The sequence below is a fragment of the Bubalus kerabau genome, chromosome 16 (assembly GCF_029407905.1).
Source record: "Bubalus kerabau isolate K-KA32 ecotype Philippines breed swamp buffalo chromosome 16, PCC_UOA_SB_1v2, whole genome shotgun sequence".
Lineage (NCBI taxonomy): Eukaryota > Metazoa > Chordata > Mammalia > Artiodactyla > Bovidae > Bubalus > Bubalus kerabau.
The window spans coordinates 57298176-57325505 of NC_073639.1; the positions used below are offsets into that span (position 1 = coordinate 57298176).

At 46.1% G+C, this 27330-nt stretch overlaps 1 protein-coding gene across 1 annotated transcript; it reads left to right on the forward strand.

Annotated features, from left to right (window-relative positions):
* The first annotated feature begins 8809 nt into the window (after positions 1-8809).
* IL31 (interleukin 31) lies at positions 8810-10847 on the forward strand. Its single transcript, XM_055550239.1, has 2 exons — positions 8810-9149; positions 10138-10847. The coding sequence occupies exons 1-2, from the start codon at positions 9105-9107 to the stop codon at positions 10501-10503; spliced, it is 411 nt and encodes a 136-aa protein (XP_055406214.1). The 5' UTR covers positions 8810-9104; the 3' UTR covers positions 10504-10847.
* The last annotated feature ends 16483 nt before the right edge of the window (positions 10848-27330 follow it).

Consider the following 27330-nt stretch of genomic DNA (forward strand, 5'->3'; position numbering starts at 1 on the left):
TGCAGGTATTGAGCGCTAATCTGTTTCTTCTCTGGAGCACCCTCGGAATAAAGTATTAATTCTTATCCCCCTTTGGCGAAACTGGGGAGGAGAAATGAATCCAAGGACAAACAGTCCTCTCTAATCAGCGGATTCCAAGGTGGATCTCTTTAATCCCCGCGTCAGAAGTTTTAATCACTGTCCACCCAAACCTTGGTGCTCTGTTAGCACCAAGGCCCCATTTTAGACTGGTCCAATCTCATTCATCTTTCCACCCTCAGTATCTAGCCCACTGCCGGGCTGGCAACAGACTCCTGGGCACCGGTTTGTGAAATTAACGGGATAAGATGATGGGAGTCGGGGCTTACCTGGTGGTCCAGTGGCTAAGATTTCACAGTCCTAATGCAGGGGGCCTGTGTTCCATTCCTGATCAGGGAACTAGATCCCATATGCTGCAGCTAAGAGTTCACATGCTGCAACTCAAAAGATCCTGCATGCTGCAACCAAGACTTGGTGCAGCCAAATAAATAAAAATAAATATATAAAAAGAGATGGTTCTGGTTCCTATAATTTGAAAATGCAACATCTTGACTGAGATCTAATGTATGTAACAAAAATTCTCCCGTTTAAAGTGCACAATTCTTAAGGATATTCATCAGTATCAGTTCAGTTCAGTTGCTCAGTCGTGTCCGACTCTTTGTGACCCCATGAATTGCAGCACGCCAGGTCTCCCTGTCCATCACCAACTCCCAGAGTTCACTCAAACTCACATCCATCGAGTCGGTGATGCCATTCAGCCATCTCGTCCTCTGTCGTCCCCTTTTCCTCCTGCCCCCAATCCCTCCCAGCATCAGTCTTTTCCAATGAGTCAACTCTTCGCATCAGGTGGCCAAAGTACTGGAGTTTCAGCTTTAGCATCATTCCTCCCAATGAACACCCAGGACTGATCTCCTTTAGAATGGACTGGTTGGATCTCCTTGCAGTCCAAGGGACTCTCAAGAGTCTTCTCCAACACCACAGTTCAAAAGCATTAATTCTTAGGCGCTCAGCTTTCTTCACAGTCCAACTCTCACATCCATACATAACCACTGGAAAAACCATAGCCTTGACTAGATGGACCTTTGTTAGCAACATAATGTCTCTGCTTTTGAATATGCTATCTAGGTTGGTCATAACTTTCCTTCCAAGGAGTAAGTGTCTTTTAATTTCATGGCTGCAATCACCATCTGCAGTGATTTTAGAGCCCCCAAAAATAAAGTCTGACACTGTTTCCACTGTTTCCCCATCTATTTCCCATGCAGTGATGGGGCCGGATGCCATGGTCTTAGCTTATAGTGCCACTGTATCCATAGTGCAGCTCTCACTGTAATCTAATTTTAAACTTTTTATTGATCTCAAAAGGACACACAGCATAATAGTTTCAAGGTTCAGATATGTTGCAGCACGTCAGTACTTCATTCCTTCTTATGGCTGAATAATATTCTATATATGGGTAGAAGACATTTTTGTTTATCCATTCATCATTTGAAGGACATCTGAGTTGTTTCTACTTTTTGATTCTGATGAATAATGCAGCTATGAACATTCATGTACAAGTTTTGTATGAACATAAGTTTTCATTTCTCTTGGGTGGATACTTAGGAATGAAATTATTGGGTCATATGTTAACTCAATGTTTCACATTTTGAGGACCTGCTAAACTATTTTACACAGAAGCTGCACCGTTCATTTTACATTTCTACCACCAATATATGAGAGTTCCACTTTTTTCATATCTTCACCAATGCCAATTATTTTACATTTACAAAACCTATAGCCATCTTAATAGGTATGAAGTGGTATCTCATTGTGGTTTTCATTTGCATTTTCCTAATGCCTGACAAGAAGGCAATGGCACCCCACTCCAGTACTCTTGCCTGGAAAATCCCATGGATGGAGGAGCCTGGTGGGCTGCAATCCATGGGGTCCCTAAGAGCTGGACATGACTGAGTGACTTCACTTTCACTTTTCACTTTCATGCATTGGAGAAGGAAATGGCAACCCACTCCAGTGTTCTTGCCTGAAGAATCCCAAGGATGGGGGAGCCTGGCGGGCTGCTGTCTATTGGGTCACACAGAGTCGGACAGGACTGAAGCGACTTAGCAGCAATGCCTGACAAAGAGATGGGAATACCAGACCACCTGTCCTGCCTCCTGAGAAATCTGTATGCAAGTCAAGAAGCAACAGTTAGAACTGGAGATGTAACAACAGACTGGTTCCAAATCGGGAAAGGAGTACAGTTCAGTTCAGTCTGACATGACTGAGGGACTGAACTGAACTGAATGCCTGACTGGGCTCCCCGGTGGCTCAGTGGAAAAGAATACACCTGCCAATGCAGGAGACATGGGTTTGATCCCTGAGTTGGGAAGATCTCTTGGAGAAGGAAATGGCAACCCACTCCAGTATCTTGACTGGAGAATTCCATGGACAGAGGAGCCTGGCGGGCTACAGTCCATGGGGTCCCAAAAGAATGGGACACAACTGAGTGACTAAATAACAACAACGCCTGACTAATGACACTGAACATCTATTCATGCGATTATTGGCCATTTGTATCTTCTTTGGAGAAATGTCTATTCAAATACTTTCGTCATTTTAAAATTGGGTTTGTTTGTTTGTTATCATTGAGTTGCAAGAGATTTTATACGCTCTGGATGCTAGTCCCCTGTCTTGTTCATGATCTTCTCCCATTCTGGGGGTTGTCTTTCACTTTCTTGGTAGTGTCCCTTGACAAGCAAAATGTTTTAATTTTGCTGAGATGTAATTTATCTGGTTTTTTCCCCTTTGGTTGTTTGTGCCTTTGGTGTCATTTTAAGAAACCACTGCCTAATCCATAAAACTGAGTTTTGTGCATTCTTTCTATATTCTGCTCAGAATTCCTTTGTTGGATTTGCATTTGGTTAACATTTTTTTTCCTAGTCTTGGCTTATCCTTTCATCCTCTCAACAGGGTTTTTAGAAAAGAATTATTATTTTTTTTAATTTTGAGGAAGTCCAATTTACTGACTGTGATCCCCAAACATGCACTCTTGTGGACATCTGTCATTCTTTTTGATTGTCCTATATTAGAACACCTTTACTGCTGTGAGAAAAATTTCCCAGAACTTGGAAATAAGACAAAAAGGGAGCCGTGCATCTTTTTAAAGAATAAAACAAATATCCAAGAGTCTACAGTGATATAAACACATCAAAGAGATGAACCAGGGAGGATGCCTGGGATTCCAGGGACACGACTGAGTGGTTTTACTTTTTCCTCCATTCCAAAACCACAGTATGGTTTCCCCTTGCCCAACAGTTTATCCAATCCCCACTAGCAAATTTCCCAGTGACCTCATGTTCTCAAACCTACTGTATCTCTTCAGCCTTTATCTTATTTGACCTCTCTGTGCCTTTTGGTGGTGCCAATCATTTCCTCCTTCTTGAAACCGCTTCTTATCTTGTTCCATGACCACATGTTTTCTAGTACATTTCTTTCCCTCTTGAGGATGTCTTTTCAGTGTTTTAGACTAAATCCCCTTCCTGTACCTGTTCCATTAATGGAGGTGTGTCCCAGGGCTCCTCCCTTGATTCACAACTCACATTGGTCCTCTGTCTTAGACGTCCAGTTTCAACACGATATACAGTGTTGTACCCAATGTATGTCTCCAGTTCCTTCCTTCAAGCTCCAAGTGCAAATGCCCAGTGGCCTTCTGTACACTTCCACCTTACCACATCAATAAATAAATTCTTTATGTCACCTGAGCCCTGTAATCCTCTCCCAGTAGGGACCAACACCATCTATCCAGTTGCCCAAACAAGACACCTGGAAGTCATCCTCCATTCCTCCCTTTCCATTATCCCCAGATTCAATCAATCACCTCCTGAAGATGGGATTCTATCTCCTGCAGATTTTGCCTATCCATCCACAGGTCTTCATTGCCTTTCTCACTATCACCCTGGTTCTCAGGGTATGCACCTCTGCTCTGGCTATGTTGAATGTGAAGTCCAGGTGGGCCATTCAGGTGGAGATGTCCATAGGGCAGCTGGACATTTAGATAAAAGGAGAGAGACATTAAAGTGTGAGGAACATAGACCAAGCACTGGGCCCTTTGAGGCATGTCCATTAAAGAGCAAAGCAGGAAGATTATTCAGCCTCAGAATGCACTGTGAGAAGCTGATATCCAAAACATATCAGGATAACATTTTCAGGCGGGGGGAAATGTTCTCAAGAAGAGGAAATAGTTGATATTATTGCATGCCATGAAAGGATGAAGTCAAATGATAGCTGAAAAGAACCCAGTAAGCTTGGCAATATGAGGTCACTAGAGACTATGTGGGTTCTCACAAAAGTTATAAACTTAACATCTTAAAACCACAAAGATTGCTATTGTTGTTCAGTCTCTAAGTCATGTCTGATGCTTTGCAACCCCATGGACTGCAGCATGCCAGGCTTTCCTGTCCTTCACTGTCTCCCAGAGTTTGCTCAAACCCATGTCCATTGAGTCAGTGATGCCATCCAACCATCTCATGCTCTGTCGTCCCCTTCTCCTCCTGCCCTCAATCTTTCCCAGTATCAGGGTCTTTTCAAATGAGTCAGCTCTTGGCATCAGGCGGCCAAAGTATTGGAGCTTCAGCTTCAGCATCAGTCCTTCCAATGAATATTCAGGGTTGATTCCCTTTAGGGTGGACTGGTTTGATCTCCTTGAGAGTCTCCAAGGGACTCTCAAGAGTCTTCTCCAGGGCCACAGTTCGAAAACATCAGTTCTTTTGTACTCAGCCTTCTTTATGGTTGAACTCTCACATCTGTACTTGACTACTGGAAAAACCGTAGCTTTGACTATACAGACCTCTATTGACAAAGTGATGTTTCTGCAGGTCAGGAATCCAGTATGGTGTAACTGGATTCTGTTCTCTGCTTGTTCTCTGTTCTCTCTTTAGTTCTTTACCAGCTAAAGTCAAGGTATCAGCTGGGGCTGCAGTTCTCACCTAGGGCCCAGGGGCTTCTTCCCAACTTACTGGTTGTTGGTCAAACTAATTTTCTTCTCATGCTTTCCACCTTGACCCTCCACCTTCAAGCTAGCAATGGAAGTTGGGTCATTCTCATGCTTTGAGTCTCTCTCACTTCTTCCTTCTTTAAGTCTCGTGTGATGACACTGGACCCACCTGGTAATCAACCTACCTTAGGGTCAATTGATTAGAAACCTGAATTACATCTGCAAAGTCCCCTCTGCCATGTAATGTAACATCATTGTGGGAGTAAACACCAGAGGGTGTAAGTCATGGGGGCAAAATGTTACCTAGTGTGGACTTTTCTAGAGGGTTTTGAATAACTCATTGGAGTGAAAACCATACTGTGAGGTAAAAGTAAGTCTAGATCTCTCTGAAGAAGCTTGGATAAGAGGAGGAAAGAGGGGACTTCCCTGGTGGTCCAGTGGCTAAGACTCTGTGCTCCCGATGCAGTTGGCCTGGGTGTGATCCCTGGTCAGGGAACTGGATCCCACAATTTGCAGCTAAGATCCAGTGCAGCCAAATAAATAAATAAATATAAATACTTTTTAAAAGAATAGGAAAGAGACAGCAATGACTAGAGGAGGACTTGGGCTTAAGGGTGGAAGGGGGTTGCCAACTGTCTCTTCTGGTGTACACTGGGTTCTATGAACCACCCAGGTCTGACCTCATCCCTGAGCTTGTGACTTTTATCCAGTGGCTGACCTGACATTAAATAGATGCCCAGAGGGCATCTCAAACTTAACTCACTCCAAATAGGACTCTTGATTTCTCGTCTCTAGACTTTATCCCCACATGGCACATTAACCATTCAATGGCTGTATTTAAATCCCTGGAGTCACCCTTGATTCCTCTCTTCAGTTCATCTCCACACCAGTCCAGCAGCCATCCTGTAGATCTTCAACTACTCCATCCTGGTCCAAGTCACCATCACCTCTCACCTGTATGGCTGTATAACCCAACTGGACCCTCTGCTTCCACCCTGGATCACACAATCCATTGTGCACTCAGCAGCCTATCTCTTTTTCATTCTCTAAAGGACACCAGAGCCTATGTTTCCCCACCTACAGCCATGCAGCAGTGCCTCATCACACTTAGAATTAAACCCAAATTCTTTTTTTTTCCTTTGGTTGCACCACACGTGACATGTGGGATCTTAATTCCCCAACCAGGGATCGAATGCATGCCCCCTGCAGTAGAGGAACCAGAAGCTCAGAGTCTTAACCACTGAACCACCAGGGAAGTCCTAAACCTAAGTTCCTTAAAGCCCTCTGTGACCTGGCCTCCGCCCAGCTCTCCACCACCCTCTCCTTCTCTCAGTTCATTCCAGCTACCATGACCTGTGACATCAAGATCATTTTTGCATCATGGGACTCCCTGCTTGGAGCACCCATTCGCCAGATCTTCCCACAGCAGACTCCTACTCATCTTTTAGGTCTCCACTTCAGTGATATCTCATTAGAGAGACATTTCCTGCTCCCCTGACTGCATATGTCATCTATCACTCTCTGCCTATCTCTATCTCTGATCCACTCTTGTTTGTTAATGGTGTTTGTTGTCAGCTCCTTGCCCACGAGAACACCAGTTTCCTGAAGTCAGAGACCTCATCTAACTTTTTGGCCATCATTTCTGAGAGCTGAGAAGAACATCAAGTTAGAGTTGGCACTCAAAATACGAGTAAGTGATTTCAACAAATAACTCCGGGACTTCCCTGGTGGTGTGGTGGTTAAGACTTTGCGCTTCCCTTGCACTGGGCCTGGTTATGGAACTAAGATCCTACATGCTGTGAGCAGCCTGGCCAAAATATATAAAAACTAAAAATTAAAAAACTAGTTGACAAGAACCAGGTAACTCTGGAGCATGGATTCTGGCTTGAGGCCTGTGGTTACAAGATGCTGTGGAGGATCCAACGATGTTCAAGGCCAAGCAGAGGGGAGTCAACATCTTTGACTCACTCAAGTTCACAGTGGTTATCAGGGTTGTCCCCGAGCTCTGGCATGGGCATGCTTCAGAAACTTCCAGAGATAATACATTTTATAAGCTTTGTGCCGGCTTTACACCTACACACATTCGCCATGACCCTCCCCAGAAATTTCTTGTGGGGCACTGACCCTCAACTCCGGTTAGTCATACGTTCCTTGGGGGTTCTGCCTGTCAACCCCGGGGGCTTTGAAATTTCTTCTAGTCAAATCACCAAGCTCTTTCCAAGAAGAAATGGCAAAGACGTGTATGCCTTCCTGTGGGCACCATGTATGTATCTGGACTGAGTCAGGCATCTGCCCACCTTGAGGGTAACCTCAACATTTCCTTCCAGCCTTGCTTTCACCCAGGCTCGGATAGCAGAAATTTGAAAGTGCCTTCTGTAGAAAAGCTGAGTAATGATTTTGCCATGGGTGGGACTTTTAGTGTCCCTCTTCCTTGCAACTGGCCCTTTATATATATACCTCCCTAAGACTATGGCGAGCACATCTCACTCCAGCAGCTGTTGCCAAAGCAGCCTTGCTCTCTCCTGCCATGGTCTCCCTCTCAGGTATCACTGGGTCCTGCGGCCATGGATGCTGGGGGGCACGGTCGGGTCTCGCCAGACGGAGAAGAAGACTGGAGGGGCCCAGCCCGGCACAGCTCCGGTGGAGGAAGCTGGGGCGGGTGGGGGTGTGCAGTCCGCGTACCTCACAGCATCACTCTCTTTTTCCAGGATCCTCCGGGCTTGCCCTGTTCCTGCTCTGCTGTTCGGGAGCCTTGCTCTCCTCCCATAGCCATCCACTACCACAAGACGTACAATCAGCTGTAATCACAGAATTGAAGTTCTCATTTTCGAAACTCGTGGAAGAATATGTAAGTGACCACCAGATTTCTTTTCTAAGCCATTTCTTTAAAATGCCTTCCTGGGCCCCCAGAAGAAGCCTACTCTTTATCAGACCAGAAGCTAGGGCTGTGGACATACCTGGAAGGGATGGGAACAACTAGACAGGCTTTTGTCGTTCTTGTTGTTCAGTCACTCAGTCGTGTCCAACTCTGTGACCCCATGGACTATAGCACATCAGGCTCCTCTGTCCTCCACTATCTCCTGGAGTTTGCTCAAATTCATGTCTATTGAGTGGGTGATACAATCTAACCATCTCATCCTCTATCGCCCTCTTCTCCTCCTGCCTTCAATCTTTCCAAGCATCAGGCTCTTTTCCAACGAGTCGGCTCTTCACGTCAGGTGGCCAGAGTATTGGATCTTCAGTTTCATCACCGACAGGCTAGGATGGAATTTTTGTGAGGTTGGTGGTGGGGGTCAGAGACAGAGATTAGCCCAGAGACCCCCAAGCTCAACAATTTCTCACGCACCCCTACTTTTGTGGGCTTGTTCATCCCTGACATATTCGGTTCACAGGTAAATTCGTTTTCCTCCCTCCTTGCTCGTCAAAGAGCAGCCAATCTCAGCCTAAGCTGTACATGATAGCCCAGAAAATACAGGATGCTAAAATCCTCCTGTGGGTCACAAGGAGCGTCTCTTACGGCAAACAAGGGCGGTTAACACATTAGATGTCTATGTGCGTGTTACTTATGAATTAGGGCTCCATCAGCTTCTAGTAGAGGCCCGGCTGAGCCTGACCCACGGCAGGGAAAGTGGGAGGCTGAGTACATGAAAATACTCTTTCAGTTTCTCAGGGTTGTGGTCAAGACAGGAGCTCTTACACAGCTTTGAGTAAACAGAAAGCAACACGTGGAAGTGATTCGTAAGATTGGCCTTGCTCTTCCCTTCCATCCTGGCATTTAAACTTTAGCCTTGGCTTTTTTTTTTTGTTTGCTTAATTTATTTATTTAACTTTGTCTGGGCTGGGTCTTCATTGCTGCACATGGGCTTTCTCTAGCTGCGAAGAGTTGGGGCTACTCTCTAGTTGCGGTGCGCAGGCTTCTCATGGCAGTGGCTTCTCTTGTTGTGGGCACAGGATCTAGAGCAAAGGTTCAGCAGTTGTGGCATCAGCGCATAGTTGCTCCACGGCTTGTGGGATCTTCCCAGACCAGGGATGGAAGCTGTGTTCCCTGTATTGGCAGGCAGATTCTTAACCACTGAGCCACCAGGGACACCCCTGCCTTGGCTTCCTTCTACAGATGCAAAGGCGGAGGCTGTTGGCTCTGGTGATCAGGCAGCTTGAGGTTGATGAGATGCTTCTAGTCCCCAGGAAGAGAGATGGGAGAGGGCGTGGTCTGGAGTCCAGGGTGTGTTGGAGTAAAACCTCTCTGGCATCTTGGAGACCTCTCCAGCCAAACATAACCACCACCTCCCACCCTGGCTAGGAGAGGGGGATATCTTTTTTAATTTATTTTAATTGGAGGCTAATTACTTTACAATATTGTGGTGGTTTTGGCCATACATTGACATGAATCAGCCATGGGTGTCCAGGTGTCCCCCATCCTGAACTCCCCCCTCCCACCTCCCTCCCCATCCCACCCCTCAGGCTTGTCCCCAGTGCACCGGCTTTGAGTGCCCTGTTTCATACACCGAACATGGACTGGTGATCTATTTCACATGTGGTAATACACGTTTCAATGCTTTTGAGAGGGGGATATATCGACTTTACACGGAGTCACAGAGAACCAGGAGCAGCATAGAAACGCAGACGCCCTCCCCTTCCCCACCTCTCTGGGCCCCTGAGCAGCTAAGAGTGGATTCCAGAAGGTTGCGCAATCCTCAGAGGAGAGGAGGTAGAGATGTGCAGAAGAGGCAGGATGGAGCCGCGGTTAGTGGCACAGGCTTTTGGGAGTGCTGCCTGATGTGGGTTGGAATCCCACTCCGTCACCTGATCTTGCACCCGCTCCACAAACCAGCTGAGCTTTAGTTTCTTCTGGGAGAGGGGACACTGGCTATCACAGGCTTGTGGCACTGGTTAGATGAGCCGCTGAAGAGAAAGCACTGCCCAGGCCCCTCGACTTGTTACTGATGTTTAGTTGCTCATTCGTGTCTGACTCTTTGCAACCCCTTGGACTGTTGCCCGCCAGGGATTCAGACTGTAGTCTATGGGATTCTCTAGGCCAGAATACTGGAGTGGGTTGTCATTTCCTTCTCCAAGAGATCTTCCTGACCCAGGATTTCTGGCTGCTTTGCAACACTAATGCTCACCCATTTCCCCTCCTCCTTCCACAGGAGCAGAAAGAGAAGGGAGTGGCAAAATACTGCACGTGCCGCATGCAGTGTTTTTCCGTGAGCCCTCAACCGCCATACAACATCAACAGCTCAGCCATCCTGCCTTATTTCAGAGTGATCAAACCATTTTTCAACGACACCAATAATTTTTCTGATGTCATGGACCATCTCAAAAAACTTGAATTGCAACGTGCACCAGACATTGCTGTTCCTACAGCCACCTATCCAAGTAAAATGTTCATCAAGTGTGTTTTAGAAACGTTTTCAAAGTGCCTGAAATCAGTGGGCACTGAACCCCCGAAGGTCACTGAAGACCATCTGGTTGATCCTGTTCCTTTTGAATGGCAGGAATGCAAGGAGCCTTAAAAAAAAAAAAAAAAAAAAAAAAAGATGAATAACAGCTGTGTATGAGAATTCTGCTGTGAGTTAAGTAAATCATTCTAGTTACAATCTCAATGAAGCCTCAAAATTGCAAGTCCTGGGAAGACTGAGATATAAACGTCTGAGCTAACTTGAAAATGATTTCAAGTTATGTCGTTGTTCTTTGTCTTGTTATTTATAGAATGTTTTTCTTCGGAAGACTTAAATTGTATTACACCCTTGTGAGGGCAGGAGGTGACAGCTATTTTAATTTATTGATATTTATCATACTGAGATTGTTAATGCTCCTTGGAGGAGCCCTTGGAAACTATTTAATAAATTATGCTGAATTTTTCTCATAACTTGTTTTGGATTTTGTGCATGGATGAACAGTGGTGACTGAGGGGGTAGACGGGGTATCCAGGCTAGGTGGTGTTGGGGCTTAGGGTGACTGAGACGTGCTGTAGAAATAAATAATATCTGTTACTGCTGTTTCTCCTCATTGGAAAGGCTTAGTGGCAAAGGATGATAATTTTAGCAGTAGTAAGCGTTTATTGGGCATCTTCCTGCCAGACACTGAAAGTTTCACTCTCTCTTCCCTGTATAGGTGGGGAAACTGAAGCAAGAAGTCACGTAGTCATTTGCCCAAGACTGTTAAGTGTGTGCGGCTGGGGGACAGATTCGAGCCTTTTTAAAAAATGTATTCATTTTTGGCTGCGCTGAGTCTCCACTGCCGCCCTCGGGCTGTCTCTAGTTTTGGCAAGTGGGGCTTCTCTTCCTTTCAGTGATGCACAGGTTTCTTGTTGTGGGGCTTCTCTTGTTTTGGGGCACAGGCTCTCGGCACGAGGGCTCAGTAAGCTGTGGTGCACAGGCTTAGTTGCTCCATGACATGTGGGATCTTCCTGAATCAGGGATCAAACCAGCGTGCCCTGCATTGGCAGGTGGATTCTTAACCACTGGACCACCAGGGAAGACCCTCAAGCCTACTCTTTACCACTCTGCCTATCTTTGTTCCTCTCTGGGCAGCAACTGGGTCTTCGAGGCATTTAACGCCATGCCTGGCACAGAGCTATCATTCACGTGCCTACTGCCTAGCTCCCCACTGGATCCTCAGTGACCCTGCTCCCCTGTTCCTACAAAGGTCTGTTCCATCATTTCAGCAGTGATGTAGCCAGGGCCAAGGATTTCCTCATGTTAAGAGATACACCTATAGCTGTCCACAGTACTCAGCTATCATCTGGACGAATGGTTCTCCAAGTGTGGTCTCTGGATCAACAGTCTCGGCATTGGCTGACAATGTGTTACAAACGCAAAGCCCCGAGCCCCACCCGAGACCTAGCTAGGCCTACTGAATCTGACACTCTGGGGGTGCAGCCAGCACCCTGTGTTTGAACAAAACCTCCACATGTGTGCTCCAGCCTGAGAACCACTGTTGATCAGCACCTTCATCTTCACCTTAACCGGGGGGGAAACTGAAGCCCAGAGAGACAGTATAATTTGCCCAAGTTCTTGTGTAAAAGGAACGAGGTTAGGACTCTGAGATACTCAGTCCAGCCTCAGCTTCTCATCCTTATTTTTGTGGGCGTTTTCTTCTTTTTTGGTTCTGTTGCTCACCTTGCAGGATCTTAGTTCCCCAACCAGAGATTGAATCTAGGCCACCACAGTGTAAGCATCGAGTCCTAACCACTGGACCTCCAGGGAATTCCTTCTGGTGGGTATTTCTACTCCAGTCCAACACCAGGCTTTTAAAGTCCCCAAATATCCTAGCTTCCAGTGCCAATGCTTTGATCAGTCCTTCCAGAAACACCCATGTGCTTGGACATCTATTGCTCCTTTTGACTGTCCTATATTGGAACATTCTTACTATTGTTAGAAAAACCATCCAAAACGGGGACATAAGGCAGAAAGATGACCATATGTCCTTTCAAAGAATAAAATGAATGTGTAGTACTCTGTGGAGATACAAATAAATAAAAAGGAGGAAAAGGACAAATGTTCCTTGCATAATTCTAGTTAATAAACATAAAAGAAGAAAATAGAAAATCACCATTAAGCACCAGAGTAGTAACCGCTGAAGATAATATCAAGAGGTGAAGGCCGAAATTAATGGGGGAAATGGAGGAGAAACACGAAATGTGCCCAGGCTTCCAGCAACTGTCTCCCAGTTTTCACTAATCATTGCGGTGGTTTTCCCTTGCATCCACAGAGTCTCCAGGAGGTGCTCCAGCTGGACTCCCCTCTCCTTGACAGTAGGGCGGACAGTGACTTCCTTCTAAAGCAGAGTAGTAACTTCCCTGCTGGTCCAGTGGTTAAAAGACTTTACCTTCTTAAAGACCAGGCACAGGTTTGACCCCTGGTCATGGAACTAAGATCCCACATGATTCCTGGCCAAAAAAAAAAAAAAAAAAACCAAAACCTAAAACAGAAACAATATTGTAACAAATTCAATAAAGACTTTAAAAATAGTCCATATCCCAAAAAAATCTTTAAAAAAAATAAAAAATAAGTCACAGAGTAGGGATGGGAAAGACAGAAACCCACTGGATGATAAACATGGCGGACACCTTCTTGAGCCAAGGGGGCAAGAAGGTCAATACCACCTGTAGTAACAGGGACACCTCCAGGCAGGGTTCTTGGATGCCCCAGATGTATCATGATGGGAAGGGCACCTCCTCACTTCTGGGGGACTCTTCCCCCAAGTCCACAAGCCCAGTCTCCTCCTGAAAAAATATCAGACACACCCACATCTGCAAACTGTGGGATGTTCTACAGATTCCCTGACCTCTTCAAAAGCGTGAGAGTCAGGAAAATCGAGGAAGACTAAGACATTGTCACAGAGCAGAGACCAAGAGGGGATGATCACTGGATACAGTCTTGGAAGGGATTTGAAAAGGGCAGTGGTGAAAAAAAGAAACTAGTGGATACCCAAATTAAGCCTGTTCTGGTATTAATTTCTTAGTTTTGTTTTGTTTTTTCAGTCGTGCTGCACAGCATGCAGGCTCTTAGTTCCCTGACCAGGGATTGAACCTGCACCCCTTGCAGTGGTAGTGTGGAATTTTAACCACTGGACCGCGGGGAAATCCCAATTTATTACTTTTGATAGATGTGCACCATTGTTACATAAGACATTCGTATTTAGAAGAAACTGGAGAAGGGTGTATGAGAACTCTGTACTATCTATAACTTTGCTGTATGTCTGAATGTATTTCAAACTAAAACATTGAAAATAAAATCCAGTTCCTCAGTAATGCTGGCTGCATTTTAAGTGCTCAATAGCTATGTGCGGCTGAGGCTCCTCCTATATGGGACAGCTCAGAACATCTCCACCACCACAGAAAGCTCTGTACAGTACTGCTCTCAGGAAACGGGACTCTGGCACAATTTATTATTGATTGGGTCCCCAAGTCTGTGAATGTGGAAAAAGTTGCTAAGATGACTTCTGTCCAGTAGAGAAGACAACCGCCGGGTGACAGCTTTATTGACTACAGAGCATTAACGAGGTGGACATCTACCTGTGCATCGTCTTCCAATTTTCATTTTCTTCACAGATGGTGGATAAACAGAGGGTTGGTCCTTTCTTGTACTGGCCATGGAGTCAGTCGTGCTGGACTCATTGACTCATTCATGGACGAGGTAAGGAAAATCTTGGCGTGTGCTCACTCTCTGTATAAGAATTAAGTTTAAACAGCCTGAGACTTATGTTTGGTGGAAATTGGAGCCTGCTTCCTGCTGCTGAAGCTGGAAGGGGAAGAGATTGGCAGCTGAGGTGTAGGTGCATCATGGAAAACTGCTTCCCCCTCCTAGAACAATTCTCCCTGAAAAGTGTGTATTTTCCCCTCCAGGCAAGTCTTCAGTACTCCATGGGCACCATCTGGGTGTCCTACAAGTCAATTCAAATCTGACACTAACTTTGTGGGGTTAGCACAGACCCTACGGTCAAAAGCTCAGTCCCACAAGACGGCTTCCCTCTACTTCAGATGCCAATCACAGAGAGTGGGTCCCAAGTTACTCACATTTCTGTCTGTCTCAGCTACAAACCAGGGGTTCCCACAACCCCCTGATGAGGCTCAGTGATTTGCTAGAATGGCTCCCAGAACTCAGGGAACCTTTGCTTATGTTTATTGGTTTATATAAAGGATGCTATAAAGGATAGGAACGAACAGCCAGAGGGAGAGGTACAAAGGGTGAAATCAACAAGGGTCCTGAGCACAGGCGCTTCTGTCCCCGTGGAGCTGGAGTTTGTCCTCCTCTGGCACATGGATGTGTTCACCAACCCCTGCAATTCAGATCTACACAGAGGTTTTATCCTGCGAAATGCTGGGCTGTATGAAGCACAAGCTGGAATCAAGGTTGACGGGAGAGATATCAATTACCTCAGATATGCAGATGACACCATCATTATGGCAGAAAGCGAAGAACTAAAGAGCCTCTTGATGAAAGTTAAAGAGGAGAGTGAAAAAGCTGGCTTAAAAATCAACATTCAAAAAACGAAGATCATGGCATCCGGTCCCATCACTTTGTGGCAAATAGATGGGGAAACAATGGAAACAGTGAGAGACTTTATTTTCTTGGGCTCCGAAATCACTGCAAATGTTGACTGCAGCCATGAAATTAAAAGACACTTACTCCTTAGAAGAAAAGCTATGACCCATCTAGACAGCATATTAAAAAGCAGAGACATTACTTTGCCAACAAAGGTCTGTCTAGTCAAAGCTGTGGTTTTTTCCAGTAGTCATGTATGGATGTGAGAGTTGGACTATAAAGAAAGCTGAGCCCTGAAGAATTGATGCTTTTGAACTGTGGTGTTGGAGAAGACTCTTGAGAGTCCCTTGAACTGCAAGGAGATCCAACCAGTCCATCCTAAAGGAAATCAGCCCTGAGTATTCATTGGAAGGACTGATGCTGAAGCTGAAACTCTACTACTTTGGCCACCTCATGCCAAGAAGTGACTTGTAATCATGGTTTGGTCTTTCTGACAAGCATCCTGAAGGTGTCCAGGAACCCATCCAGAGTCCCTTCATTAGAACCAAGACCTCCTACAACAGAGGAAATCCCCAGGGATTTAGGAGCTCTGTGTCAGATACTCCCAGCATCCCCATAAACTCAGGGAATTACAAGAGGAATTGGGGGCAGAGACTGAATATATATTTCTACTCTGTCTTCACAGGTGATCAAGGCAGTTCAGACTTTGCTTTTTTTTATTGTTGTTTCTTAGATTTTTTTTTTAATGTGGACCTTTTTTTGCTCTTTTTTAAATTTATTTTTAATTGGAGGATAATTGCTTTGCAATGTCGTGTTTGTTTCTGCCATACAACAGCGTAAATCAGCCATAAGTGTACCTATGTCCCCTCCCTCTGGAACTGCCCTCCCACCCCATGGAAGTGGACCATTATTAAAGTCTTCATAGAATCTGTTACAATATCCCTTCTGTTGTTTTATGTTCTGGTTTTTCGGCCATGAGGCATGTGGGATCTTAGTGTCCCGACAGGGGATTGAACCCACATCCCCTGCATTGGAAGGTGAAATCCTAACCACTGGACCACCAGGGAAGTTCCAGTTCCATCCGATTTTGGATCAGGAGGCAGGGGGGATACTCTACTCAAAGGCAGGAGGGAACTCGGTGGGATTCCAAACTGCTGGAAGGTTGATGGTCTCAAGGAGAGGAGGCAGATGCAATAAGATCCAGACTAAGGGCCATGGGGGCTGAGACATTAGTGGCTACCAAGCCCCCGACCCTGCCCCAGACAGACCTCTCACCTGTCTCCTTGCTGTTCTGCTTGAACCAGCCAATGCTCAGTTGGTGGGGAACCCAGGACCTCCGAGAGATCTGCCAATAACCCCAGTCTTTCTCCCTTTTTTTCACTGAAAGCCCAAAGTTTGGGGGAATGACTCAGCCATGGGCTGGGGACTCCACCGTGGTCTTCTAACTAAAACCAACTTGTGGCTCTTAGAAGGAGAGGAAAGGTGCTCTTGAATTTTGTGATGTCTCCTCTCGGACTTCCAGCCCCTCCACTTACAGCTTCTCTGACCGAGAGGCAGAGGATCTGCTCACTGAAGTCCCTCTTGCCTTTGGGTGGACCATCCCTAACGTGAGTCTGGGCTGCAAGGCTGGATTTGGAGGCCTGCAACCTGAGCAGCGGCCCAGGGCCCTCTTAGAAGGGCCCCACGCTGTTTGCAATACTGTGTGGCCACTGTCTCGAAATTCTGAATGATTTTTTTTTTTTTTTAACAAGGGGCCCCACGCTTTCATTTTGCACTGAGCCTGCAAATTACATAGTTGGTCCTGCTGGGGTGTTTGTAGATTTCTGGATTTTACGCCAAGATTCTGACTGAGCGGGTCTGGTCTGGGCCTTAGACTCGGTATTATTAACAGCTTCACTGATATGTAACTTACCTGCCTTGAAGTTCACCCGTTTCAAGTCTATAATTCAATGTATTTTAAGTATAGCCAGAGTTCTGCAATCATCACCACTATCTCATTCCAGAAAATTCTCATGCCCCCCAAAAACTCCCCATTTCCCCTCCCCGCAGCCTCCAGGAAATCTTGATCTCTGCCGCTCTGTGCTTGTCTTTTCTGTACGTTTCAGAATCAGACAATATGTCTCCATTTTTGCTTTCATTCAGCATCATGTTTTCAAGGTTAATCCATGTCGTAGCCTGTGCCACTGTTTATTCCTTTTTACTCTTGAACATTATGGGATCAGCATGTTTTACACAAGCCGTCAAGGTCTGAGGTAGTTGGTTCACCTGTATGGAGACGTTTGCCTTGAAGCCTGCTTTCCCCATTTCACAGAAACAAGAAAAATTTGGAGGGGAGATGAGGGAGGAGATTAGGGGTAGAAATTTGTCACTAAATCAAGACCACCTACCACAACACTACGCAAGAGGAAAAAAAAGTCCAATTCATCTTTGTCTTTCCTGATAACACCGATCTAGGACAGAGATGACCACGGTGATAAGAATGATGAATCCTAAGTTATCTGGAACTCAGCTAACAAGAACTCTCAAATAATTAGAATTTCTTTTGGTGATAACCTGCCAAAACCTAGAAAGAGGCCAAAAGATGATCAGATCTTAACATTCTGGTGACAAATTTAATATCTCCTCCACCAAATGATTTCCAGGGTCTGTCTTGTGAATCAGGATTCCACATGGATTAACCTTGAAAACGTGATGCTGAATGAAAGAAGCCAGACAAAAGTGGAGACATATTGTCTGATTCTGTTGTTACACTCCAAAGTGAAAACATTTAAACATCAAGTGCCGCTGATTTACAGAGGAAAGGAAAACAAACATGCCATCACGGGTCACAGAGAAGAAAACACTAATATGGTCATAGGACTCAGTTTTTTCAGAAGGAATTTTTTGGACTGAGCTTAAACATAAAGGCTTAAAACTTGCTCAGCTTAGAAGAGTCAAGAATATGAAGCTGTAAGAAAAACACTTTTAAGCAATGTCATTTTCTTATTCTGGAGATTCGAGATGTGAGAAGAAAAATCAAAAGGAAATAGAAAAGGCAATCAGATAATGAGAAAATGAAGAGAGGAGGAGGGAAGCGGAGAGAACAGGAGAAAGAAATGCGTAAATGTGAAAACAAGAAAACAAATGTCCAGTAAATGTGAAACTTGGGGGAACCCCACCAAGTAATTGAGAAAGGCAAATAAACAGAAGGCTCTCTTTCCTGCCCATCCAATCAGCTCGGCCTGGTGGGGAGGCTGTGAAAGACCTCCTCAGCCACTTCTGGAAACAGGTATCCATCTTATAAAAGGATTCTACCCCTCACCGGGAACCCCACCTTGGCATCCTATCCTCATGGAACCTCCTAAGGAGATGATCATAGCTAGGACAGGATATACACAGTGACATGTCCATAACAGCATTAATGAGAGTATCTGAAATAAACAGGGAGGGACTTCCCTGGTGGTCCAGTGGTTAAGAATCTGCCTGCCAATGCAGGGGACACGGTTTGATCCCTGATCTGGGAAGATCCCACATACCATGGAGCAACTAAGTCCTTGTGCCTAGAGCACGTGCTCTGCAACAAAGAGTAGCCCCCGCTCCCCACTAGAGAAAGCCCATGTGTAGCAACAAAGACTCAGCACAGCCAATAATAAATTAAAAAAAAAAAAAGACTTTGCTTTCCATAGGGCCACGGGTTCTATCCCTGGTTGGCGAGCTAAGATCCCACAGGCCTTGTGGCCAAAGAAAACAAAACATAAAACAGAAGCAACATTGTAACAAATGGTCCACGTTAAAAAAAAAACCCTCAAAATTTTTTTAAATAAAATCAATTAAAAAAGAAAATGAATAGAGAAACAAGAGTGGAAGCAACCTGTGTTAGTCCAGGCCACCCCAGGTGCGTATGCCTAGATAGGATTTGCTGTGGAAAAAAGGTTTCTCTGCAGACAACGCTGTGAGGGAAGGGGAGGAGGAAGGAGAGGAGGAAATAGAGGAGGAAGGGGTGGGTCTGGCCCCTGCAGAAAGGACCAGAGAAGGAAGGAGGGTAGGGAGTAGCTTCTCACCTGTCAGGAAATCCTCCGAGTCTCTTTTCAGAGGGATGTGTGTGTATTATTTTAGAAATCAGTACATTAAACACACTTCAGATTATGAAAGAAATAGCTGCCAGAGAAAAAAGGATGAAGAATGGAGAAGTTTGAAGGGTTTTACACATATCGGTAAAAAGGTAAAATTCTTTGGCTGTTCCAAGGCAGTTCACCATAGTAGTGGGTTGTGAAATTTGTAGTTTCTTCTCTCTGAACTTTGAAATTAGGCTAGAGTCCCCTGTTCACAGCTCTTCAGACTCCCAGTTGAATGGCACAAGCAAAGCAGAGCATCAGGGCCAATCATTCCTTGCATAGTATAACTGATTTCTCAGTGTATCCAATATTGCTTCTCTCAGCCTTTCTATGGACTATCCAAAACTGTAGTACTTTATCATGAGGACTATTCAAAATGACAATTCTGAGGTTCTGTGAGATCCCAACTTTATGAATTTACTTATTTGAGGGCCCTGGAACAATTCTTCCTCCAAAAGCTTTGGTGTAAAAGCAGATATTCTTGGGTTTTAGTTTCTGGTCTCTTCTCTACTTAGGACCAGATATAACCTTCAATAAGCTACTCCAGTTTTTCTAAAGTACGCAATTTAGTTGTGTGTGCGGCGTGCGTGCGCATGTGTGTATATTCAGAGTTGTGTAACCATAACCACCACCTCATTCCAGGACATTTTTATCACCCTCAAAGAAACTTTGTACCCCATTGCAGTCACTTCTCATTCTCCCTTTTCTTCCGCTCCTGGCAACCACTAACTCACTTTTTGTTTATGGATTTGCTTATTCTGGACACTTCACGTAAATGGAATCATACAATACGTGGCCTTTTTAGTCCGGCTTGTTTTACACAGCACAGTGTTTTCAAGATCCATTCATGTTGTAGCTACTTTACGTGTCAGTACTTTATCCCTTTTTATGGCTGAATAATATTCCATTGTATGGCTATGCCACATTTGGTTTATATGTTCATCAGTTCAGGGGCATTTGGGCTATTTTCACACTTGGGTGGTGTGAGTAATGCTGCTATGGGTATTTGCACACAACTGTCTGTGGAGTCAGTTTCCATTTCTTTGGGGCACATGCCGAGGAATGGAACTGCTGAACCCCCACAGGAACTCTAACTTTTGGAGGAACTACCAAACTCATCCACAACGGCTGCACCTTTTTACATTCCTACCAGCCTTGTGCAAGCTTCTGGTGTCACCACATCTCAAGAACACTTATTTTCCATTTATTTTGTTTTTATTATCGCCATCTTGGTAGGTGTGAAGTGACCGCTCACGGCGATTTATAACACGCATCTCCCTGTGCTCGGTCGCTCAGACGTGTCCAACTCTTCGCAACCCTGTGGACTGTGGCTTGCCAGGCTCCTCTGTCCATGGAATTCTCCAGGCAAGAATACTGGAGTGGGTTGCCATTTTCTACTCCAGGGGATTTTCCCGACCCAGGGATTGAATCTGAGTCTCCTGAGTCTCCCACATTGGCAGGCAGATTCTTAACCACTGAGCCACCTGGGAAGCCCATGCAGCTCCCTAATGACTAACTTGTGATGTTGAGCATCTTTTCTTGTGATTGTTAGCCATTCACATACCATTCAAGTCCTTTGTCTATTTTTTTTTTAATTTTATTTTTTTTGGTCTATTTTAAAATTGTCTGTAAAAGTCCATTCAAATCATCATCTTTTTATTATTGAGTTGTAAGAGTTTGATTTTTATATGTTCTGAATACCAGCCCATTGCCTAATATATGATTTGCAAATATTGTTTTCGCCATTCTGTGGGTTGTCTTATCACTTGCTTGATAGCATCCTTGACCCACACAATTTTTATTTTTGATAAACTGTACTCTATTTTTCCTTTGGTTGCTTGTGCTTTTGATATCAGTCTAAGAAACTGTTGCCCTGTCCATGGTGATGAAGATTTACATCTATCTTTTCCCGTCACTAAGTCCCAACACCATCTGCTGAAAATATTATTCTTTCCCCACAAGAGTCTTGGCATCCCTATAAAAAACCATTTGACAGTGGATTTATAGGTTTATTTCTGGACTCTCAGTAGAATAAAATTCCATTGATCTACATGTCTGTTTTTGTAAATTTATCTTTAAAAAATTTTTTTTTATGTGGACCATTTTTTAAAAGTCTTTATTGAATTTGTAACAATACTGTTTCTGTTTTATGTTTTGGTTTATTGGCCTTGAAGCATGTGGGATTTTAGGTCCCTGCCCAGGGATTGAACCCATACCCACTCTGGACTGGAAGGCAAAGTCTTAACCACCAGACCACCAGGAAGTCCCTCCATGTCTGTTTAACGCTGGTACCACGCTGTCTTGACGACTGCAGCTTTACAGTAAGTTTTGAATTGAGAAGTGTGAGCCCTCCCACTTTGTACTTCTTTTTCAAGATCATTTTGGCTGTTCTGGCCCCTTGCAAATATTTCCATATGAAGTTCAGGATCAACTTGTTCATTTCTGCAATAAACACAGTTGTGATTCTGATAGGGATTGCCCTGAATCCATAGGTCACTTTAGGGAGTGTTACCATCTTGGCAATATTGTCTTCTAATCCATGAACACAGGATGTCTTTCCATTTATTTAGGTCTGCTCTACACTTTTTTCAACATTAAGAAAAACTGGAAAGTGAAATTTACATGAGATGAACCATCTTAAGATGTAAATTCAGTGGCATTTAGTACTGTCACGATGTCATGTAACCACCATGTACATTAAGTCCCAAAACTGTGTCATTACCCCAAAAGAATACCCCATATCCATTAAGTACACCCCTATTCTTCTCCCCCTGCCAACACCAACCTACTTTCTGTCTCTAAGTATTTGCCTACTCTGGATAATCCGTTTATGTGGGCTCACACAATATGTGGCCTCTTGTGTCTGGTTCCCTTCACACAGTATCATATTTTTGAGGTTCATCTACATTGCAGCCTCTGTCAGTACTTCATTCTTTTTTATGGCTGAATAATATTCCTCAACCTCAACAATGCTTTACAGTTTTCAGTGTCAGAGTCTTGCCCTTCTCTGATGAAATTTATTCCTAGGTATTTTATTCTCTTTGACACTATCCTACAGGGACTTGTTTCCTTCATTTTTGGAGTGTTCACTGTTAGTGTCCAGAAATACAGCTGATTTTTGTGTATTAGTTTTGTGTCCTGGGGCCTTGCTGAACTCATCGACTAGCTCTTAGCAGTATGTGCGTGTGTCCCTCAGGGTTTTCTATACAAAGCATCTTGTCATCTGCACAAAGCGAGTGTTTTTCTCCCTCCTTCCTCATAGGAATGCCGTGGGTTTCTATGTCCTGCTGATCTGCCCTGACTGCACCCTCCAGGACAGTGTTGTCCAGTCCTGGAGACAGCGGACATCTCTGTCTTCCTCTTCATGGATGGAAAGCATTCAGGCTGTCATCATCCCACATGTTCACTGGGGGCTTTTCGTAGGTGCCTTTATCAGGTAGAGGAACTCCCCTTCCACTGCCAGTCCCTGGATGCTCTCATCATGGCAGGTAAGACTTTGCTATCTCCAGTGTAGGATGAGGGTCATAATCCCCACCTTATGGGGTCTTTTGAGGATAACAAGGGGTAACATAATGATGTCTAGCATGGGGCCTGGCACCTATTGGCTGTTATCATTTGCAGGAAGCCCCAGAGTCAGACTCACTTGGGGCTGCAGCCCCGCTTCTCAGGCATCAATCAGTGATGCTGTGGGCAAGTTCTGCGACTCTCTAAGCCTCAACTTCCTTATCTCTACAGCAGGGATAATCGGAGGACCTGTTTTGTGGGGTTGTTGCATCGTCCCTGGCAGGTCGTGGTAGATGTAACTTAGATCATAAGCTCAGGACACTAAATCTCTGTGCTCAGGGAGATGAGTGATAAAATGAGATGTGGCTCCTGTCCTTAGGAAGAGGTGATGTTGTGAATGCAGTCTTGACATTCACAGTACCAGGTGGAAGGGGGCATGTGATGCCAGTGACAGAAATGGAGCCCCGGTGGTAGTTCAGGGTCCAAAGTGGGGTGGCCCAGGCCAGGGCAGGCTACAGACAGGCGGAAGCACTGGACCTTCCGGGGTGGGGGTGGGGAGGATGACACACAACGAAGAAGCTGCATAACCACAGCGGGTGCAGCGTGCCTGGAACCTGTTGTGGGAGACAGTGTCAACGCCGAGCGGAAGGCCAGGCTAAGGGCGGGGTTTTGTTCCTGAAGAATAAGTTCTCGAGGGTTGGGAGGGGGCCTCAAGATTTTGGAAAAAGGGATGGTGGTGGAAATCTCCCTGCTATTTTCAGGTCAGGGCTGGAGAGGTTGGCTGGGAAGTAGCTCAACTCTGACCCATACCAGCTGTGCCTGCAGTGTGGCCTGGGACCACAGTCAGCGACTTTGTGGAGAAAGAATTCACAGCACAAGGATGTGACGGATGCAAAGGAGACAGGCAGGATGATGTGCGGAAAGAAGGACCAGAAGGACTGCAGGATATTAAAAAGGAGGATGGTCTCAGCGATGCGTTAATAAAAACAGGGATCGTGGGAAGAGGCGCTGGGGGAGAAGGTGGGAAAGAAGGAAGGAAAGAAGAGCGAAAAGAGCTGCCTATAAACTGGCATGTTGAACCCTTACAACAATCCGGTGGGGCTGGTGTAATTAGTGTCCACATTTTATAGTTGAAAGATTTGGGGGCCTAGAGGGGTTGTCACTTGCCCAAGGTAGTGGGGAGCCAGAGGGTGAAGAGTCTGGCTTTTTCTCTAAATGCTGCGGGAAGCCACTGGATGGTTGACGACGGGAAGACCAGTGTTGGTAGGTGTCTTTAAAAGGATCCTGCCAGCCGTGTGGGGAACTGAGGCAGGAGCAGCAAGAGGAGGAACCCGGGAATGTCACACTGTTGGGGTGGGGGCTGAGGGTGGGGAGAGGTCGTTGGATTCTTGATCATTTGGGGGAACCCACTGACAGGACTCCCTGGTAGATGGGAGATGGGAAGTGAGGGGAAAGGACAGAACGAGGGGGCCGTGTGAATTTCCAGTGTGAGCGACTAGGCAGGTGGTGGCGTCATGTGAGGAGATGCTGAGTATCTGGGGGTACACGCATTCTAGGCTGGGGAGGGTGAGATATAACAGGCAGGCTGGTTATAAGGGGAGAGACTTGAGATGCTCATGGGGAGAGAGGAAGGAGTCAGCTGCACGAAGAGAAAACTGCTCGAGACAGAAGAGGCAAGAGCCGAGCAAGAGCCCCAGTGGAGAAGGAGGGCAGGGTTGACCCAAAGGGAGGTGTTACATCTGATCAGTGTCTCTTCCCATGAAACATGCTCTTCCCTGTGGGTCTTGTCCCCTCTGCTTGGCTGACTCTTGTCCTGCTGGGTCCTGGTTCGGGGGACAGGGGCCATTCCCCGACCCCCTCCTTCAACCCCAGGGGTGGTCCCTGCTGCTCCTCTAGGGCACCCCGTGCTCCTCCCCATCCCTACACATCAAGATGGGTTTTGTTGTGTCTCCAGTAAACTCACTGTGTGACCTCTGAGCTGAGTCCAAATTCAGCCTTCAGCACATGTGTCTTGATCAAAGTCTGGAGGAAAGAGAGCAACTTGGGTGAGCCTCTGGCAATTTTGGGGGTGGGAGGAGGTGCAAAATCGATGCTATGTCTATCTCAGGGTGTGTGTGGGGGGTGCTCAATTAGGCTGGGGACTCAGGAGACACCAACGGGTTGGCATCCGGGCTGTGAGATGACAGGTGAGGGGGCAGGTGGAAATGGCCCCATCCCCTCCACCGACCTGTATGGTATCAACCTGCCCTGCTTAGTCACACCAGCGGGACAATCAGATAGGCTAGATCAAGAGATTAGACTGTTTGCTATACAAACCCATTAAGGCAGGAAAGTAGACAAAGCTTTCCCCCTACCACCCCTCCTCCGCCAACTCCCTAAACAATAAGGGTTTTCTAGCTAATGATTCAGTGAAACAGAAAATCAGATCAATCAGTTCTCCCCATTCCCCAGGGTTCTCATTAACTGACTGTAGTCTAACACAAAGCCTTTGGGGGTTTTCAAACGACGGACACTGCAGGCATAGATGCAGTTCTAGGAAATGGTCCTCAAAAGCACATTTACTATTAACAGATGAAACCCATATGGCGTCTGGGATGTGCTTCAAAATAACGGGGGCGGGGTGAGGTAGATACCAAAGAAAACCAGCCCTGAGTCGGTCATCTTTTAAAGTGGATGGTTGGGTACATGGGGGTTCATTGTACTGTCCTCTCTGTACTGTACTGTCTTCTGTGTTTGCTGGAGAGTTTCTGGAATAAAAAGGCAAAAGCACACATTGAGTGTAACCACACCAGCCTAGCAAGGCTAACTTCAGAATCTGACATACAGATCAGAGCGACTGAGAAGGTCAACTGCGTTCTATAGAATTGGGTCCAAATCCAAGATGAAGTGCTCGCAAATGCCATTTGGAAACTATTCTTACCACATTTACAATCCAAATGACTAAAGTTGATGCTTCATATTAAGTATAGGCTCGTAGTAGCCAACCTCTAAACTCTGCAGGACACCTACACGTCTGCATCTGCTGGTTGCACCCCCCGCTCCCCGCCCCTAGCTCTTCGGGCTCCCCACACCCTCCGCCTCTGGCACAGAGTTGGGGAAGGGGTAGCTGGGTTGGTGGAAGGGCAAGGGCCTGAGGGTCACTGGGCGGGTTCCCTGGGTACCTGCTGTGCTGGTTCTGAGCTGGGCACAGTGGCGGCTGTGGGCCCCTTGTCCTGAGGGGTCTCAAAACCTGGTGGGGAACATGCACGGTAATGACCAGCATCCTGAGGAGATACAGTTGTCTGGGGTCTGACTTGGTGTGTGCATGTGTGTGTGTACACATGTGTGAAAGCTCACGTGTGTTCACACGTGTGAAAGCGCATGTGCACCTGTGTGTTGGGGGGTGGGGCAGGAACATTAGGGCTGGTTTCTGAAGAACTGACATTTAAGGATTATATTGGGAAGAAAGAGGGACTTCCCTGGTGGTCCAGGGGTTAAGGCTCTGAGCTCCCAATGCAGGAAGCCTGAGTTCGAGTCCTGGTCGGGGAACTAAGATCCCACGTGTCTCAACCAAGCCTGCACGCTACAACTGGAGAAGGTTGTATGCCACGATGAAGACTCAGCACAGCCAAAATAAAATAAATAAGTAAACTGGAAGAAACAACAGGAGCTATTCAAGAAGAGGGGTGGAGATGGGCAAAGTCTTGGGCAGAGGGAGGAGGCTTTGGGAAAACCTGAAGAGAGAAACCAAACCAAACCAAGCCAAGCAGGCCCGCTCAAGGCACAGAAAAGAGCAAAAATGTGATTGGAAAGGCAAGCAGAGGAAGGACGGGCTCAATGCAGAGGGGCGGATGGACCTTTCCCTGGAAGCCCTTGAAGGAGTCAGTGCCGTGACTGGACCTGGACCACTTCAAGCTCCCATGGACTGTAAGGCCGAGGCTACAAGACAAAGAAGGGATAGAGGACATCATCGTGTGAACTTGAGGGGCGGTGGCAACTTGGGACTTGGGTGGTGATGACAGTGGGGATGGAGAGAAGTAGATGGTGTGTTTGGGAGACTTCCAGAGGGCACGAGAGACAGAACTCGGTGTGGAAGAGGGGATGGCACAGGTAAGCCTCTGGATTCGGTGGATGGAGGATAAAATACAGACACTTTTAGAGGATGAAAAATGAAAACTCCAGCCTTCTGGCTCTGACCCATGTGGCCTCACCATCTCAGAAACAACTGATGTCTTCCTCCATGAAATGAGGAAAACCACGCCACTGACTCGAGAACTGTCCAGAGGCGGCCCAGTGCCTGACACTGAGGCAAGCAGGCTCCAGCGCCCTGGCCTCTTCCCTCGAGACACTCTGTTCCCCCTTTCCCCACATCCAAACCCTCCCTTCTTCTCCTAATTATGCCCCAAGTTATCTTTTGAGATTCCAGACCTAACATGTGGCCAGACTCAAAAAGCTAGAAGAACCCACTGATAATCAAAGTGGAAACCAAGTTCCTTCTCACCCCAAGGAATCCATGAACCACTCACCGATTTGTCAGGGGCCCCTGATTCTCAAGGCCCCAGATCTTGCTTTGTGTCATGAAGGTGTTTTTCCTCGGGGAAGGCGTGGGGGTTTGATCAGACAAGAGCCTGCGTATCAACCCACTGCATTTTAGTCAAGAGATACGGATCTGTACAGTTGTTCAGTGAAACAAGACAGCGGCTCTGGAGAGGGGCCGGCAGCCCAAGAGGCCGGCACGGCTTACCTTAAGAGTCACGCTGCCCAAGCACAAGGA